Source organism: Chiroxiphia lanceolata, chromosome 7 (genome assembly GCF_009829145.1).
Source record: "Chiroxiphia lanceolata isolate bChiLan1 chromosome 7, bChiLan1.pri, whole genome shotgun sequence".
Taxonomy (NCBI): Eukaryota; Metazoa; Chordata; class Aves; order Passeriformes; family Pipridae; genus Chiroxiphia; species Chiroxiphia lanceolata.
In genome coordinates this window covers 20,670,133-20,690,714 of record NC_045643.1, presented here as the reverse complement: position 1 = coordinate 20,690,714, position 20,582 = coordinate 20,670,133, and the positions used below count along the sequence as shown (strand labels likewise).

Here is a 20,582-nt window from a genome sequence, read left to right as displayed (position 1 = left end):
TTGATTAGCTTCCATGTTCAATGAAGTTCAGTTTAGCAAAAGCCTGAACAGGCCTCTGGTGTTTGAGAGTAACAATAAAGAGAGAATTATGGGTCATTCGTGGCAACCTAGGCAAAATCCATAGTAACCTCCTTTTAGGGACAGCTTGAATGAAAACCTTTCAGACTTCCCATACCTCATGAAGAAAATTTGTAATTGATAAAAGATACTTGCAGACATCTAATTCCAGGAATGTCAATGCATGCATAGGATTGGATACAGCCCTTTGTGGATGAGTGCATGGGAAGCTTGAAGACATGGGATTGCACGGACTCTAAGCTGGACAGGCTCCCTAACCATATACCTCTAGGTCTCTACCATGTACAGCTTCCAAAAATCTTACTTAGCATCTCTTGTTGTTAATATAAACCCAAAGAAAGTGATGCAGTCCAGTAAAGTAAAAGTAAACTAGTAATTTGTAGCTGCTTTTTTCCTTTAGCTTTCTTTGCTTTATTTATTTACAGAAAATAATTTTAAAGATGAGCATTTATACTCAGACCATCTATACCAGTGAGATTTTTACATCTGCACTGTGAAACAATAAAAAAGGCCCTGAGATAGTTAGAAACCACTCCTGCTACAAGTGGTTAAGATTGTTCAGTGCCACAAAGTAGAACTTGAGTACTTGAGTTCATTAAAACAGCATCTGTAGTGACCATTATAATAGCACCTGAAGTTGTGTGATGAAATAATGCTTTATGTTTCATGACCAGCTAGTTATTTGTTTGTGTGCTGATAGAATAGCTAAAAATCAAGAAGAAAGAAAATTCAAGAAATGATGAGTGCTTTGATGTAGAGACCTAAGTCAGTAGTTTGATCATGCAAGGTGATTTCATGAAGGTCAGGCATGAAAAAGCAGATGACTTGAGGAAGACTAAACTGGACATTGACAACATCTGTCCCATTCACTACAGTGAAAAATTTTGTGATGTTAATGCCTACTAGAGGTATGATTTTATGTCCTAATATACTTCAGCTTTTTCCATTTTGAACAAACCATGGGTGTACTTTCCATATATCATGCACCTGCAAAAATGCAATATTTTAGAATATCTTTAGAAGGGAAATGAAACAATACTTATCTTCTTTTTCTGTTGATTGAAGTTATCAATAATGACACCAATGAACAAGTTCAGGGTGAAAAAAGACCCAAAAATAATAAAGATAACAAAATACAAATACATGTACAGGTTGTCTTCATACTTGGGTTGCTGTAATACCTAAGGAAAAAAAAGTGAAATACCATTCCTAAGATTTCATGTGAAAACTTCAACTGAACAAGTGCCAACCTTGTGCAAATTGTCCCCAATATTTTGTGTTTGGACAATACTCCTATCACATTTATCAACATATTTTGTCCATTCCATCTATAGGTGAGAGCACCTGGCAGTTTGCTTTCAGTATTCCATATTTTTTTACCACAGAATCTCACACTAATTAATTTCTTTTTTCATTCTGTTGTATGGATATTAATTGCTTATGTAAAACACTTGTTGATAGACATACCTCAAGAAAAAAGGTAATCTGAAATATTTGCAGTACTTACATCTCTTGAGTCAATAGCTGCGTACATAATATCCATCCAGCCTTTAAATGTAGCCTGTAAACAGTACACACCTGTTTAAGCATAGAGCTTGAAGACAACTCATTTAATAATTTCCAGCAACTCAGTACAGCACCAGGAATAATTAGCATAACATTAGATTTCTAAGAATTTTGTCTCTTGGCTTTCTACAGAGCTGCTCATTGGATATACTGCTGTGTATCCCACTAGTTTGTCTCTATATGAAAATTTTAATCAGTAAGCGTAATCAACTTATTTCTCATTTCTAATTAATTATCGAAAATCATAGAAGGCAGTATCATTTTAGTTCATCAAATCATGTCAACTGCAAAGGCTGAAAAGTAGCCTTATGTAACTGAGTTGCCCCCAATGAAGACTGATATGTAGTTCCTCCCTCTCAAGTCAAAAGGTGGCAATGAAAGGGAACCAAAAATTTGATCAGCTCAAAAGAGGTATTTTCCTATCAACCAGAATTTAGATTTTTCTATACTTTGAAAGATTATACCTGATTTAATACTTCTATTTTCACAAGTGTTTTATGTGCATTGAATACTTAATATGCCTCATAGATGACAGCATTTAGTGAAATTTTATAGCTATTTCCTCTGCCCAAAATCTGTAAATTTTTATATTTGATGGTGAAGTGTAGATTGCTTAATCTGAGAGTTCAAACAGAAAGTAGTTTTCTCTGTTGTAGCAATTATCTTTTAACTAGACAACATCTCCAAATAGAAATCACTAATTTTTTAATCCAGTTGTGCTCAAAATAAAGCAAAGAAGTAGACTGTTCTCTGTCATTCAATCCTCATTATAATTTTGCTAAACAAGGCTGCAGATCATTGGTTCCTTCATATTTCTTGCCATAGAGACCAGTTGCAGAATGGAATCAGGAGTGGAACACTCTTCATCCATGGTTATTGCTGCATCACCATCATCCTGAGGTTTAATTTCTAGTGAAAGTTTCAAAAAGCCTTTGCTTATGCAGCAGTTTGGCATCATCCTGAAGTGAACTTAAAACAAGAAGAAATTATTCTCTTATAGGAAAAGAGGTCTCTTACACACTTCTGAAAGAGTGGAATACTGAAAAGAGCATGATTATCCTTAGAAGCAAATCCAATATATATCACCTTTCACATCTTGGGGTCAACACAGAAAATATGAAGTTCAGGCAGTGGTGAAATCAAAGTGTAGTATCAGAGGACCAATAAATCAACAATAAATCTGAAAAAGTAGAAGTCTCATCTGAAGAATTTAAAGTCCTTTTGGAATATTTGGACTGCAAGGGATTAGGAGAAGTAGATCAGCTTTATTTATGTAATTACTAATATGTGTTTAACTTGTTCTCAAAGGCTTTTAATGGTGAACACTCCACAACCTTATAAAAATATTTATTCCAGCACTTGCTTTTATTGTTTCTTAATACTTACATCTTTCTGTTGCCTTTTAAGACTGTCACTTGTCATAGTCATTACATATCTGGAGAACAGTATTAATCACCTTCATGCAGCATCTTTTATTTATTGCAAACTGATTGTTGCTGCTTTTCTTCTTTAGACAGTGATCACTCTTCCTTCAATCTTTCCACACAGATCTTGTTTTCCAGACCTCTGATCATTCTCATTATTCTCCTCTGAGCTCTCTTACACTAGTTCATCTCTTGAAATGACAACCAAAACGGGACTCGGTATTTCATCTAACGAGGTCTAAATAGGACAGGATGATTACTTCATGTCTTACAGTGCTACTTTTGTTTCTGTCTTGGTACACTATTTGCATTTTTTTGGAATGTCATAACTTGAAATCAGCACTTCAGCCTGAAACTCTAAATGCAAATAACTGGCATACTTTTATAGCAAAAAGATGATGTAAATGATGGATTGGCACTTCTGCAAAGTGTGTGCTGTTGCCTCAGATTCAGACACATGATGATCTTTGTATATCATCCTCCAGGCAAAATGGAATTATTATTGGGTTTTTGTAAATTTATTAGTGTAACCTAGACTAGAGTGAATGAAAAAAAACAGACTAATTTTAAAATATTAAGCTTCATCATGATCAGTAAAGTACTGCACTATAAACAGACAGGACCTTTCAGCTAGTGCTAGAAAACTGAAGAACTGATCTGTATTATTATTATTGTTGTTGTTGTTAAAAAGGAAACTTGAAAAGAGTGTGGGCATGGAAAAATAGAAATATAACACATTACTGTCTTGTGTTTTCCACAATGAGTTTCACAAAACTGTAAGATTTTACAATTACTGAAGAAATTAAGAAAGAAAGTCAAGGCATCACATTTTGTGATAGCATTATTTCTACTGTAGGCCTGCTTATATTTATCTGCAATAGGTTTTCTTTATCAAAAATAAGATATCATTTGAATATTTGTGCATACAGAATAGAAAATACAGAAAATGACAGGAGATCAAATTATTAGTTTCCTTTTTGCATATTACCATATAAAATATATTGTATATTTTCAGTGACACTAAATCAGGAGCAATTCATTGATTTCAGAGATTACAGCAGTATAACTGAAATCAGCATCTGTTCCAAATTTTTTTCCCCCAAGGAAATTTCAATGACACATATTCAAATGCTGATTCATATGTAGTTAGAAAAAACAACAACAACAATCCTTCTTCTCCTTAAATATTGGTAAAAGTACACAGACTTTTTTTTCCCCTGATAAATAATTTTTAATGAAGTTGTAAGTCATGCTGGAGTTTCACTACTCAATTTCTTTACCAGAAATAAACACCAGGAAGATTCCTTTTTGAAGATACAATAGCATCTTGCTTTTAAAACACTGACCTGCTGGAACTTTGAAGGTATCCTAAACTTCTAGCCCTAGAATTCAACTTCTGATTTTTTTACCCTGCACTTCACAAGATGTATCTTCTTATTGATATTAGTAACAAGAGTATAATATAATATTGTGCTTTGAGACCCACTGGTTTGCCACATTTTATCCTGGCAAGCAGGGTATATGCTTACTAGCAGGATAAAAGCAGACCTCTGTGAGATTTACTTACCAAAGAATCCAAACACTAGGTTCAAGTTAAAAGGCATAAAATTATCAAGGCAGATGCCACATCTGTGTGTACACCAACCTCTTCCTCTTCACTCTTTGATGCACGCCAATTGTGAAAGGAATTTCTCCAGTATATCTGTCTCTGTTTTGATACTTCTCTTTAGGGACAGAGAAATACTCAAGCAAGTTCAGACCAAGAAATGAAAAAAGCTTGACGATCCACACAAACCAACATGATCTATGCTGCATCATAGAAGAAAAAAAATCTTATAGAGAGAATGTGTACTTATGTGCTGATGGCATAAGTACTTATACTCTAGATTCTGTAAGAATTCTGGAAAATAGTCTGATCAACAAAGTCTATAAAACTTGGTTTTATCAATGACATATATGGTTAGCCTGTATTTTTGGGCAGTAAGAATTGTAACATTGCTATAATACTAAAGATTTTCCACACACACCTGTCTCCCAAAAGAAAAAAGACAAAAACCAAACCCCAACCAAAAATTAGGTTATGTTGTTTTCTTCGGCCCCTCATTCCAGAAATTCATTTGCCAGCACTACCAAGTAAACTCAAGAAAGAGCTTATCAGAGGGTTATTTTTGCTTAAAATGCTACTATGACACTTCTATTTTTTGAGCCCACAATACTTCTTTCTGAAATTACCCCAAAATTTTTGAATTCTTCTGTGTGAAATACCTATGTTTCTTTTCTATATAACTCGTACAAAAAAGAAGAGTTTTCTGGGATGAACAGACCCACATACTATCAGAAATATAAAAAAAAAAGTTTTTCAGAGGACTTATGTCTTTCCCAGAATAGTAAAGTCCTCAGTGTCTGGGTTTGGAGTTTTGGAGTTCTTTTGACTTGGTTTCATTTCCCCTTTTTGTCATGAAAATGGTACTACTTCCAGTAGTATTCACTCAAGATAGTGACACAGAAAGTAACACTAATGTTATGGTTCCTGTAACACAGAAAAGCTGAAGAGATTTACATTCTTTAACTGATGCAAAAGGCATGAGTCCGAGGGCATAATGGAGAATGGAAATACTGGGGAATAAGAGGAAGCTTTCTGTAGTTAGTTTGTAGACTCCTGAAAACAGGGACCTGTATCAGTAACTCATGCATTGATACTTATCACGGAGATTGTCACCAGAAAAATGACGTTGACCTCTGTGGGGTTATTTTCTCCGGTCCATCACAACCTAACAGCAGTCTATGCCAGGAGCTGTTAAGGTGGAGAACCAAATGACTTCAGTAGACTTTTCAACTAATCATTAGGATGTTTTAAAAAGGCCATTAATGTTCACATTAGGTTCACAAAAAGTAATCCACTTGCAACCATGATTTTATAATCAGATTTTTCAGGCTCAGTATCTTATTTTAGGCCAAATACTAAAGTTTCAATAGCTTTATCTTTCTTTCTGACATAGTAACGTATACCTCTATTTGAGTAATATCTTAGTATTTAATCATCATTCCTATTGCTGCAAGGTGTTTAGGAAGGGTAGGTAAATCAAGGACAATGACATATCTATTCAATTTTCATGTTTCTTTTGGGTGTGATGGCTTTGGAGCCCTGTTCTAGAGTCTCGTTCTAAGTACTTTATACATCAAATAAAAAATCACCTTATAACTGTCTTCTTTGATTGAGAAAGTAATGTAAGAATCTCAAACATTTATGAATTGTGTTTTGAAGGTGAAAAAACATAGATTCTGCACATTATAATACAGTAACTGAAAATCAAGCTGATATTTTTCTTTCTTTGCCCTAGGGCTCTTATCATTCCATAACTCCAAAGTTATTACCGGTGGCTTACTTACCAAGCCTTAAAAGATGCAGGGCCAAGTGTCTGTTTTGTGCAATGAGAGAAGTGCCCCTGTTTTTCTGGTATGTTAGACAAAAAAAAACCTTTCATGCTTTTACAGGCATTTTAGCAATAAGTGGATATTCTACTTACACAAAAAAAAACCCCACATCATTTTTGAGTTTTGTTGATGTCTTGTTTATCCTGAACATGTGTAATAAAACATTCTGCCCTCTGGGTCAGTGGATTTCATAAATAAGGCAAAGAAAATAAGAATTGAAAGTCTTTCTATTACAATAAAATTTTGTTATCAAAACCATGTCATATTCAGTAGTTTATTTCTTTAACACTGTTGGTCCCTCTCCACTCTTTCCTGATGTGACAGTAAAGTAAATAATCATAATGAAATGATTACTTAAATTGTCAGAGTTATCAGTCACACAGGTAAGATGATATGTTATCTGGGAGAGGCAGTTCACACTGCTCAGAACTACTGTTTTAGACTTTGTGCAGGACCATGTCGATACAACTTCGTCATGTTAATGATTTGTACTACTGAGATTTCACATGCCAGCATAAAAGCTAGAAACTTATTTAAAAGCTAAAAAAATGAAACCTAAGATGCTACAGAATTAGACAGCAACCTAAAAAAACCCCTAGAGGTTGCTGAAGACACACGACATATGCTAGAGTTCAGAATTTTCTTGATTAAAGCTGGGTCAGCCTGTTAGCTACTTCAAAATACAAAGACAGACTGTGTTGTGTGGACACAATTTTTGATAGTAAATGTGTAATCTTACAGTATCTTTCTGCATATATTTTCTTCCTTCTTCCCTTGGTTTTTGCTAAATAAACCACTAGGTGGTTATGCACAGAAATATCAGGGAAAATATTTCATAGATTATGGTATTCAGTGATATTTTTCTTTTCTTATTTCTCTCCTGAATGAGAAATTGCTTCTTAGATCACCTAAGTCTGCACTTGTGGCAGCCACATGACAGATGAGGTTTACTACCTGGAATTCTTCTCTGTGACTTAATCACACCAATGGAGATGTTTGTTTTTCAGCAACAGGAAAACTTAAAATATTCAGGTAGCTGAATACCATTCCTAGGTACTTCTAGAAACTTTAAAAGTTGGAAGGGGCTGGAGGACTAAGGGAGCTATAAATGGGAAGAACAGCACTTGTTTCTTTAGATGTCCTAAAAATTCTTTATTCATCCTAGTAGGCTCTACGTGCTGCTTAGGATGAAAAGATTGATCAATTACCAGTGCAGTGGTATTACTAAGTCACAGATAAAAATAATCAGGTAAATGTTTTCTCTCTTTGTTGCTAGAATTGCTTTTCACTATTACATATAAACAGTAAAAGGTATATAAAGAGTGATCACTTACTACTTGAAGTAAAGAAAGATACCCAAATCCTACATTATCAAAGTTTACTTTCACGTTTTTCCATCGGGCACTTTGATTGTTTTTTATGAGTTCCTCGCACTGACTAAAATTGTTGATTTGGTCGACTTCAAACCTTTCATCAGTTGTGGTGTTAACACAGTAGTAGAACTTCCCAGCAAACAGATTTACTCCCATGATGCTGAAAATTAGCCAGAATATAAGACAAACGAGAAGCACGTTCATGATGGATGGAATTGCTCCTAAAAGGGCATTCACAACCACCTAGTACACAAATACAGGGGGAGAGAGAAAAGAGTATAAGCATATTTACAGCAATAAGTTTTGTATACTGTTTCACCAATGCTTAATAAATCCTTGTTCAGAAACTAATACTATAAATTTTAAAGCAGTACATTAATAACTGTAGTATTGCACTGTTCTTTTAAGTTATTAATATTAGTACATGTAATAAAAGGAAAATAAGTGAGAAAATGAAAATCATTAATAGAAAAACAGAAGAGAAGACCTGGTGGTAATAAGATGAAACCTAGCATTGATGTATTCTAGATAAAAAAAAATGTGTTGAATGAAAATATAGACATAACAAAATTCTAAAAATGCATCAAATTATAGCTTAAAAATGTCTAAAAGAAATAGCAACCTGTAGATTTGATCAACAAAGCTTTGAAATTTAAGCTGAAAACACAAATGCCATGAATCTAGAAACTAAGCTCTACATTAAAAGGATTATGCACAAATTAAATACATATCTTTATTGCCTTATTGTTCCATGCAAGATTATAACAAAGATTAATTTCTTTGTATAGAAAAGCAAGACAGTTTTGCAATATGTGTCTACTTGAATCAACATAATTTATTTCAAGCTCCAGTCATATTGTTTCATGTATTAAGTCACCAATACCCTTCATTTATCTAAAGAAGGACATATTTAGAGCTTTTGATTTTGCATTAAGTTACTTTTGGCCAGTTGCCTTCTCAGCCACTTGCAGGCAAGATGTCAATAAACCTTATGTCAATAAAAAGTGTATTGTTCTGATATATTCAGTCATTAATCACATGTGTCTGTCAGAGCTACCAAAAGTTTTATGATGAGCAGTTATTTATCCTTAAGTATCCAATACCGGATTCTCATCTAAAAATTATATTTTGTTTTAATTTTTTTTCCTCTGTAAACTTTTGGAACCTTGTATGAATGTAAAATAAAACATACAGTACGGCTCTGATTCTCAGTAATCCAAGTCCTGCAGTGGGGCAGGAAAGGATTGGCATGGATACTTGGAGAGTATTAAGTTGTCTTAGTCCATCTTTGTTCCCTGCAATATAGATGCATCCTTCCCACTACCAAAATAGTTCTGAGGAAGCTCAGAACTGCTCCGTCTTACTACCTGTATTTCACAGCCTCTTGAAGGCCTTTGGAAGAGGAATATTGTGGTTGTGTTATTCGTCACTCAGCACACCCTCCTCCTCCCAAATGTTATGGCCAGGAATTAGGACCTGTTTAGAGATCTGAGGTAGAAATGTTATTTTCAGGGCATATTTTCTCCTTATTTAGAAGGGTCTCCTCTGCTGCAAGACAGTAGAAATGGGACCTTTCTGTAACTGAGAATAATCCTTATCTTTTATAAAACCATGATTTTTTTTTAAATTTAGCTTTTTTTTTTTTTTGGTAGTTTCTATTTTTGATGAGAGCTTTAAAGGAAGCATTCTTGCTTCTTGAGATTTCTTAGAAGATGTGAAGTATCTAGGTAATGTATGCATAAGCTAGCCATTTTGAGAAGTGTTTGACAAGGCTAAAAAGGTCCCAGTAATATTCTGAACATAAATCTGTTGATCCTTAGCTTCATGGAATTGAGAACAACATAAAAATTAGAGATGGAATTAGAAATTCTGGAATTTATTCCAAGTACGACCTGGTCTATGACACTGTATTATGCTATTGCTGCTTTGAAATTCTAAGCCAGCTACTTTTTGTCTTATCGGGTTTTTTTCCACTCATAAAAATGTTCCGGATGTGTTACACTGATCGAATTCCTCTGTTTAATCTTGTGAAAAACCTGAAAATAAAGATGTCAAGAAAATAAGATGGGAATTTAGTTCTGCAACTTAAAAAAATTATGGTTACCTCTGCTCCCACGAAGAATGGTTTTGCCTTAATTTAGTGCCTGTAGCAATTACTTTTGTAACAACCCTGAGATCCACTGGACCACAGCACAGATCCAGAACACGCAGCAGAACACTAACAACTACAGTAATTGTTACAACAACTATGAATTGATAATAGTTGTAGAAAGAAAGATTTCTACAAAATGCCATCAGTGTGTCTTGCATCTTTAGATGAACGGGTAATGCAGTCTCACCACTGAGACTATGAAAAGATCAGCCACATCTTCTTGGATAAAAAGAGAACAGGTTCTAGCAAATGTTCCAACAATGCTTCCAACAATTTATTTCATATAGGTCACTGAAAACCCATCACATGGTAACAATTTTTGGTCACTACTGACCTGGCCTGGATGCGAACTGGTGACCTAGAGATGAAAGGCTCTGTATCCTATTACCAACCCCTTGAGCTATCCAGTCCCCCTGGAAGGTTTTTTAAGAAAAGAAGAAAAGAAAATTAAAACTTTTAGAAGTTGTTTCCTGTTTGCATCTTGGTTTTGTTTGACGTTTTTCTCCCCACCAGTGTGGAGCCTTTCCCCTATCATATTTATAATGTAAAGCTGCATTTTTACACTCTGGTCAGATGCTCGGCTGACTGTAAAGTCCACCTTAGGAAGAAGTCTTTAATTTCTTCAACACATACAGTTGGAGGTAATTGCTTTAACAGCATTTTTCTGGTTTACTTTTTTTTTGGTATTTGCTTTGGGAATTAGCTGAGAGCTGTCAAGATAACCATGACGTTAACTTACATAATATATATCCAAGATAGCACCCATACATACACAGACAACACCTACACACATAAGTTACAGCAAATGGAGAGAAGAAAGGGAGAACTGATTGAAAAGTGAATTGAATGCAGAAAAGAGATCAATTAGCATTTCTTAATGAGTTAATTTAGGAAATGAAAATTGTCATCCTCATCTTGTTGGAAAAAGTCTGTAGAAAATTAAAAGAAAATATTGGCAACTAAAGCTCTTATTTTGGCTTGTTCCTTAAGTCTAGATCAGATATATGTGATTCAAAATGTATTTTTTATTTTAAAAGGTCTGTTCTCTTGGGCTTATTTTCTGTTATTTCTTCATACAGAATATAATGACAGTAAATTGGAAAAAAGATGTTTGCATAATTGTTTGTTTGGTTTTGTAGATTACCTATGTATTTCCTCAAGGCTGGGATGTTGTTGGCCAGGCTGACTCCAGTGAGTAAGCTGCAAAAGCCCAAGTTGATTCTGCTCGTTCACCTTCCTATAGCTTCAGGTAGGTGGAACAGCAATAAGAGCAAGTGAGAAGCAACACCTGATACCTACAAAGACAAAGGGTCTCTAGACTATTTTTCATTTCAGTTCATATTCATCCAGGAATAAAAAACTGTCATGTTTCCTCTAGAACAAAGCAGTCTTTCATATATAAACACAATTTTTCATGCTTACATTTTCAGAATATTTATCTTCCAACATCAGATTTATACATAAGATAAAAGAATTACTGCAACACTTAATTGTCTGTCCTATCTTCTGGCTGATATGACTTTATGTCAAGACAAAGTAGTAGTCCAGTTGTTTTTTTTAATTGCTGTTTATATCTTTTTTGGGGCAACTCTCCAAAGAAAACGATAAAAACTAGAAAAAAAATCAGTTTTTCTATCAGACCTGTTCACATGTATAGAATGAGGATTGTGCAAAACACCAGCTTATCCCTGCTGTATGAGTAGAATATTAGGAAACTTTACTAGATTCAGCCTTGCTGTGGGAGACATACCTGAACACATAGTGAGATGTAAATGTATTTTAGTTCCCACAGCAAAATATTTTCCATAGATCCTGGCACCTCAGCAGCCACAGACTTTCTAGGAATTTCTACCTTGGAGCTGAGTAATCAGGGCCTCCTGAAATCTGTAAAGAAACCATGAAAAATCTACTTATCCACTTTCCCCATAACTGTCGCAGACTCTGTGAAGAAGTTCCAAACTGTGTTCCTGGTGTAAATGAAGAGGAAGTTACCATCTTTGGCATGGAAGAGAAGATTATAGGATTGTGTCTGGAACATTCTTCCCACTTGAAAAGTTGCCTCCACTTTGGAAGGTGTCACCTTCATAATTTTATGATTAAACAGGAAAAGTTCCCAAAGAGCTGCCAGAGAGATCATTTGCACTGAAAGTTGAAGAAGTGAGCAAGTAGACATTGGTTTAGATTCTTGGTACATCACATAAGTAAGATTGCTGGAATGAGCAGGAGGTGAGCCGTGAGTGGACAGGAATGGAGGCGCAGGTGACATACATGATCTGAGTTCAGCATGTTCTCATAGTGAAGGACTTGGAAGACAACACACAAGGAAGGCTAGAAGATGCTGAAACCACACTGATTTGACTAAGTGGGTATCAAGTAACAGACAGGTGTATTCTCTCAAACGGTGGAACAGTTGAGGCAAGGGAGCAAAAGACGTAAAGAATACACTGACTTTCCCAGTCAGGGGATCAAAGGAGCATCTGAGGCAGACCATGAAGAAAGCCCATCCCTGAATCAAAAAGGTTACCGCTATGGGTAATGAAGCTGTAATAATGGCTTCCTGTTCTCCCCAGTACTAAAGTGAGGATGGAAACTGCCTTTCTCTGAAGTTAGAGGAGCCACTTCTACAAATCGTAACACAGCAGAGAGTCAGTGGGATTGGAGGAAATAGCTATAAGGCTTAATTTAAGAGTTTCTGTTACAAAAGTAAGGGAGGTACTGGACCTGTGAGCCAGCAGACTGAATACAAACACTGCCCAGTGCACAGGATTAAGACTGATCCTCAGCAGAGGCTCTGGGATCTCTCCCACAGTTGCTTAGTGTGAGTTTTGGAGATGCCCATGAAGGAAGATAACTGAAGATGCAATTCAAGAAAAATATTCCCACTTGAGATACCCTGTCTCATCTGAGTGTATACATGGAGTCTGATGGAAGAGGGATGCCATGTACGGCTATATAAGGATTAAAAGTTCATTATGTTGAAGCGATAAAGTATATGTGCATTGCCACAGCAGTAATGTAGATGGGAACTTCTATTCATAGATAATAAAGAAAATTTATCCTGTTTTTTCAATGTGTATAACAGGTAATAAAATATATGGGACAATGCAGTCTAGCAGATGATGACAGAATGGGAAAGGAGGAAAGATAGCAAAGGAACTGAGAGAGATTGTAATAATTCTTTTACCTCTAAACTACATATTTTCTCATTGAGTAGCTTGGAATGGGTACACTGGGAAGAAGCATGCTGCATATGCTTGATCAGCTATGAACTGGCTGTAGAGACAACAGAGGATGAGAATTAAATATATCTGTGAGAGAAAGACATGATAATTCCTCCCTAGATTAATGATTCTAGGGAGGAACTAGAAGAATTTTTAGATTCTAGGAATCTAAAAATGTAGATTAATCCAAGTAATTCAAACCTTCTCATTTCAATTAATTACTCCTCTTCGTTTTATCCTGATGGATTTCTTGCAAGAAACTAACTTTCATAAATTTGTCCCACAAACAGAAATCAGGGTAGTACACCGTGTTGGTATGAATGTGTGATCTATAATCCACTAATTATATTCCATTGTTCCAGTGTTTGCCTCACTGCAAAAAGAAAATTCCCAACCTAAACAAAAAAATCCCCACCAAAATGAAAATCAAATGCCCCCACCCCTCCAAATTAAAAACATAAAAACACCAACTTCCTTAGAATCTCTTATATTAAATAAGAATTTCCCATAACCCAACTTATGTCTGTTGTCTTGTTACCACTGGGCACATCTAAGAAAAGTCTGGCTTTTTTTTTTATCTATCTTCCAACCAAAATTAGAATAATTTTATGGATTTGCCTTTAAGAAGTGCATAGTGAAAGAACTAGTTGCCACCTTTGCTACACATTTTGCCTTAATGCTATGTACATATATATAATTTGTCCTTAACTACATGATCTATGATTATGTAAGGCCAGAATTAAATAACATTTGGAAAAATGTTTAGAAAAGTTATAAGAAAATTGAAAAATAAAACTAGAATCTTATTCTAGCAAATTAATGTTTAGCCTTAAGTCACAATCACTAAAAATTAGTAAGTTGAAAGTTTGTAGACATAAATTATGATAGTGGGACTATACTATTCTTTAAATTAATTTAAAAAAAATGCACAAAAGATAATATCCTGAAATAAATAATGAATGCATTTTGTCAGTGTTAGAACTGGCATGAGAAGCATCTCGTATGAATCAATTGAAAAAAATTATTTATGACCAGGTCTTCATTTTTTTAGTAAAATAAAGATTACATTGGGAATACATAGGGAAGATTATTTGAAAACTACATGGGAATACTCAGGGAAGATTATTTGAAAACTACAATTTAAAGCAGTGATTGTAAAGAAAAAGTTGTATTTAACTGAGAGTATGCAAAGGCGGGCATGTGGAAAGAACCAAAGAGACCTGACAAGGAGTTACAAGTAAATCTTAATCTGAACAGTAATGAACAAATAAAGATGAAGTAAGAGATAAAAAATCTCAGAGAAAAAGAAAATCATTCCCTTAACAAGCTAATTACTGTATTTTGTACTTGGGACTTTACAAGTGCACCTGACTGAAGAATGTGTGAATTTTATCTTCAAAGAAAGCAAAATACTTCCTCAAACATTTAATGCACAAATTATTTTTATAACACTTTGTGCTGGAGAAATTTCATGCTATTGGGTGGTGAGTTCATATTTTGGAATGCTACTGCTGTTAGCAGATAGTTTCAACTAGATGATTCTGCAGTTCTGTTGAAGCTTTTATAAGAAAATACAACTTGGTTAAAGTAGAAACACAAGCGTTTGTTATTCACATAACAGTCTATTAAAAGCAAGCTATGTTTTTGGATTTAACAAAAGACTGGAGGTTCTGGAGCAGCCTGATTCTGTTTTTCACCAGAAATCAAGTGTACTACAAAGTACTTCTGAAGAAAACACAGAAGACATAATTTAACATACTGTATGATAAAATACAATAATTATCTGCCAAGCAATAAATCACATGACTCCCTTTGTCTGAGAAGACCTGGTAAATATCGTAAAGAAACATGAGCATGAAAACAGAGTAATTACTTGATGTGGGAACAGTATCTTTGTATTTCACAGAATGCAGTGAAAACGCCCCAACTTTTTGCCATTCCTGTTGCATTAATGAAATGTTATTGACCTTTACATGCCCTGTAACATTCCCAAATAAAATGCAAACTATATTATGTATCCCATTCAAATTTCATTAAATTTTGATTCTAAAAGTAAGGATTTTCTTTAAGATACAACACATGCAAATCTGGAAAAAAATCATATCACTTTCAATTGTATAATATACTTCAATAGTCCTCTTCTAATTGTAGAATTATAATTAAAAAAAAAAACCTAGGATATTTCCTGCATGATTTATGAACATCTATACACAGAGTCTTCTGACACCAAAGTTTGTAAAGCTTTGTCTTTCAGGAGACATAACACGTCTCATAGACTCCTTAAAACTCAAAGGTAATGAATAAGATCACAGTCCTCAAAAAATCCTTGAAAGGTCAAAATCAACAAAATATATTCCTCTCTTTTTAAGAGATACTTGCAGAAAATAGCAAATACACTTTCTTGATAGTGAATACATAATCCTTAACTGTGAGACAGGATGATAAATTTACACTGAACACAGTTTATGCTGATATATCATTTACACTGAAGCTATAAAAACTCCTGCACTAATGATACCCTCTTCAGCTGGTGCTTGCAAGGGCTGTAGTTCTAAGAAGTGGATTTTTCTAATTATTATAATGAATGCAGAATATTTACGTCACGAACATGTCCCCTGCAGGACGTTTCTAAACCCTAAGGAAGATAATACTGTTACTGGCATTTTATCAAAATTATAGAAACTAGTTTCCAACACAGGCCAAAGTATACTAACTTCAGATTCCAAGAAAGGATTATATATGTTATATGTTGTTTCATGTTGTCTGTATACACTTGGAGTGATTTACTTAATGCAACATATAGGGGGTTTAAAATTATGCAAAAATGTATACTGCAATTATATAAATATCTATAGTTGTGACTATTCAGATCACAGTGTTTTGGTGTGGGCTTAATGTAGTTTTGTTTCTACAGGATACTTTTTAATATATATAGCTATAAATTGAGTAACAGGGTAAAGCGTGGATCTTTCCAAAACAATATAAAAGCCAGATTCAAATTTTTAAAGAAAGCCAATTTTTATCTCAGTTAAAAAAGCAACTAAAAATATTAAAATAGCTTAGGTAGCTTCTCCTGCAAAAAGAAGAAACTCTAAGTAACAATACTGATTTTCTCAAAAGTTTTCATGTTGTTTCTATAACACAAAAAATTTCAAAGCATTATTTCCAAAGATTTAAAGTGATTTAGAAGGAGTGTAGGGTGAATATTGTATTATTTTGCTGGTACTGGGATTGTCAAATACAATTGTCTCTCCTTCTAGCCCTAAAATATACAATGTGATTAGTCAGACTGTACTCATTAAGGGTAGAAAAGGGGAAATACTGTACCCATAATACAGATAAGGGGAGGAACCAGGGGTCCACCCCATCCAAGCTGAAAGGTTATCCTATACGAAATAGAAATATATAGCCTGTTATTAGTTGTGAATCTGTAATGACAGACACTTGATGATATGTTTTATAACTTAACTGTATGAGAAATGTTTCTTTTCTACTAATCAAAGTTTGAGTACTCTTGAAAATGACTTGTTATAACTTTCCTTGTAAGGAAATCCAAGGAATAGCCATTGAATTTTACAGGATATTTAAGACATCAAATACTCTAATTTAGTTTTGCAAGTTATGAAATTGGACTGGAAATTTGAAATACAGTAAATGTTTAAAGCCATCAGCCAGAAATATGCATAAGGCATGCAAAACTGAAAGTGCAAGTGGATTTCAGATTGTTTGCTGCCTTCTACTATTTCTCTAATAAATAAATCAAGCACGGCATGACATGCTTTATTTTGTGAAATTAGACATAAATGCATGCTTTATTGTCACTTAATTCTCTAACTCAGCAAAGCAATGTATACTCAGTATTCTACATTTACAGGTAGCATACCAATTCAGGACTAGCGCAAAAGCATTATATTGCAAGTACTAGGAAGCTAAACAAAAAGCGATGGGTATATTCAAATCTCAGTTTGCAGCTACTTCTGCTTAATACATACACTAATTGAGATGAGAATATAAACCCTATGACAGAAATTTAAATTAAATTAAAGCAATTCTTTACTTTGCCTTCCAGCATCTGGATGGAGTTCGTTTTGAGATTCACTATAGAAAGTATTAAAATATTTTAGACTTCAGTATACTAGAGATATACTAAATGACTTTAATATGGCAAAATTCACTTCTGTGCTTAAGGCAAGCACAGGCTATGGATTACTTGTACCCTTTTTTGGTGCAAGAGATTCATATATCTTATATTCACTTTGGAAAGAGAATTTATCCCATTTATGAAGCAAAATTAAGTTTAAGCATAGTTATAAAATTTATAAAATTATAAAGTTAAGTTGTAACTACAGAGTATAGCTGTAGACTTCTAAGAATGTAACTTAAAATATGAATTATATTTCATATTTTGGGATAACAGAATAGTCATCAGTATTTACTGACTGTGTAAAATGCTGTGTTCTTCCAATTCCCTAGAAGGGTAAACTTATATAAGAAAAACATTGATTGATTTAAAGTAGTTGAGAACTTGGCAGATTGTTTTACAAAATAATGCAGATCTTTTTATATACACGGACTTATGTGGAATACTTAAGATATTTTATATTTTCAAGGCAAAATTTGCACAGTTCTGAACATGGAGTAAACATTAAAATTTAAATACATGCTGAATAAAAAGTCAGCTTGTTTTATCACAGTTCAGCATAGGTATGAGCAATATAAGAAAACAAAGAGGGATGATTTATTTTTACTTTCTGCAGGCAGAAAAAAAATCTTTTTATGAATTCTTATGCAATGAACTCGGTTTCTGAGAAGACTGCAATCTGATTATAGTCTAACCATGAGCTGGTCAATTATTTATTATTTGAATCTTTTTACTGTTCGTGAGTCATTCATAAGGTATGCCAACAACTGTCAGTGAGCTGTGATGAATACTTCTCAAGTACTTTGGGAAAAAACATTTTCAGAAGTTCATGTAGCTAATAGTAAATATAAGGTCTATATAATTTGCCAGTCAAATTTGCTAAGTGACTGGAATCAGGCACTTCATTGACTGTCATTAATATTGGAGGACAGAGCTGAAACCTTTTTGCTTTTCCAAGCTTGTCTGTGATTCCTGCACAGTAAATTGCTCATGAATTATTCATGTTCTGTAGCTGAAATTCTATCATATGATTGGGCTTCTGGCATAATTTCATAGTTATTCAGCAAGACATAAGGGAAAGCAGTAAATAGATTTCTAATAACAGGTACTTTTCTTTGAGCATGAATATCCTAAATTTTTAAGAGGAAACTTTACTAAGGCAATCACGTAAGAATACAGAAAAACTGAATAAAACATTTGACAATCAATTTTGATATTTTCTTTCTAGAAATGACCTTTTTTTCCAATATAATTTTTAGAGCTGCTTTTTTTTTTTCTCCCTATATAATGTCTATACTGGTCTCCCAGTCCTCCTGCAGCTGACCAGAACGTTATTAAAAAAGTAAACCTGACAGCAGTTTCATGACATTTCTCTGCACAAAACCACATACATTTTTCTGAATGTTCATGAACAGTATGTACAAAGAGAGACACAGAGAAAATGGCTAAATCAAATAGTGGTAAATTCTGTAACACTTGACCAGCTCTTACCCTGCTGAATTCATGAGTTTCAAATAAGGAGAAAACTGTTAGAAGTCAATTTGCTGTATGAAGTTGAAATTTATTAATCTAGTAATCATTGGTTAGTGATATGTTTTCTGCTGCATTCTGAAGTAGACATAGGTAGTCTACTGAATACAATTCAAGGAAAAGAATTTGAAGTTTCAATCATTAAGCTTAGATTTCTTTCTGAAGACAGTATATTCCAACCTATTCCACTGGTTTATAATTGACTAGAAATTCATTATTGCATTGTTTCCTCTTATGTTTCCAAGAAGCAGGAAAAAGCATTTTCTTAAAACATATTTCATTGAGTTATGCATATAGAGTTAGTTTGTATTCAGTGGCTTTAAGGAACAGAAGGTATAAACAAATGGAAAAATAAGTTAAAATGCCTTCTTAAGTGAGATGAATAGTAAGCAGGGCCTCTAAATTACTCAGAGTAGTAAGAAATGACCTTATATACATTGTACTGAATATTGAATAGAGATTAGTTGAAATAAAAAAAAGCATTTACCTTATAAAGAGAATAATTTCATAGAGCAATCAAATAACTTGATTTGATTTTTAAGTCAGCCAAACTCAGAAATAGATTTAAACCACTAGTGGGTATGAATATATCTGTAATACCATCTAGTAAAATTCAGCGGGGTTAGACTAAAGGGGATTTATCAAATATAAAGAAAAATTTAAAAAATTCAAATTTTAACAGACAATATCTTCAACGGATGCTAAATTAGATTCCTGTATCAATATTGTAATATGTTTATCAGCAAAAAATTAATAGTTTTGTTACTTTTTTTCATTATTAAGAGTCTGTTAAATGAGTTCATAGTTGGTAATTTCAAAGACTTTTATGAAAAACTCCTGAGATTGGCTAGAAAGTAAAGTAACCTCTTAATGAATGTAACTTCTATGTGACACTGCATATGGATTTAGGTGAATTGATGAAGCTTTTTGCTTATCTGTTAGTAAAAGATATGCGATAAAAAGATAGTGCAGCCTTTCTGCATGGACTTTTCATTCCTGATTCTGCATGCATGTACTCCTTCTATGCATGCATAGTTTCAGATTCTTTCATGTTGTCTTACCCTCATGCCTTCAAATCGTGACAAAGCTCTTAGAGGTCTCAAAGCTCTTAGTGTCCTAAGGGACTTAATGGCACCAAGTTCAGAGTAACCCAATGCATTTGCTGTTAAGCTAACCAAAGAGACCTATATGAAAACAGGAAAGTAAAAATTATTATATTGTACATACTACTTTACGTACCATAGATGTGAGATATATACTTCTTTAGAAGATTCTAACTTTGGACCACTTTCTTCAGGAATAGGGAGTCTTTCAAATGAAAAAAAAAAAAAGAAGAAAAAAGTAATATGAAAGAAGAAGAGGTAAATAAAAAAAATAGCATAAGATAACTAATATCTGGAAACATTAATACTTCTGAATTTCATATTTTGCTAGTGATTTGTGGGCATTTAAAACAACAAAAAGCAAATTAAATTAATCTCTCCTTTTTACCAATTTACATATTGCTCTTTCTTTTTCTTTTTTTTACAGTTCTGTTGGGATCAATAATTATGGTTGATAATGTCCATTTGGTTGCCCACAACTGAAAGGAAAGTGATTGAAGATTGGGTTGAACTAACAGATGGGTCACAGAGCAATATTGCTCCTCTGGAAATTGGTAGG

General features: G+C 33.8%; 1 protein-coding gene across 10 annotated transcripts in view; it reads right to left on the bottom strand.

Annotated features, from left to right (window-relative positions):
- SCN1A (sodium voltage-gated channel alpha subunit 1) overlaps positions 1-20,582 on the bottom strand; it is a 187,721-nt gene that overhangs the window by 4,927 nt on the left and 162,212 nt on the right. For all 10 annotated transcript variants that reach the window (XM_032693632.1, XM_032693631.1, XM_032693638.1 and 7 more), the window contains 4 exons: positions 19,982-20,104; positions 7,838-8,119; positions 1,586-1,639; positions 1,122-1,259 (listed from right to left, as the gene is read on the bottom strand). In XM_032693632.1, coding sequence (XP_032549523.1) covers positions 1,122-1,259; positions 1,586-1,639; positions 7,838-8,119; positions 19,982-20,104 — 597 coding nt within the window. The remainder of the gene's footprint in view (positions 1-1,121; positions 1,260-1,585; positions 1,640-7,837; positions 8,120-19,981; positions 20,105-20,582) is intronic.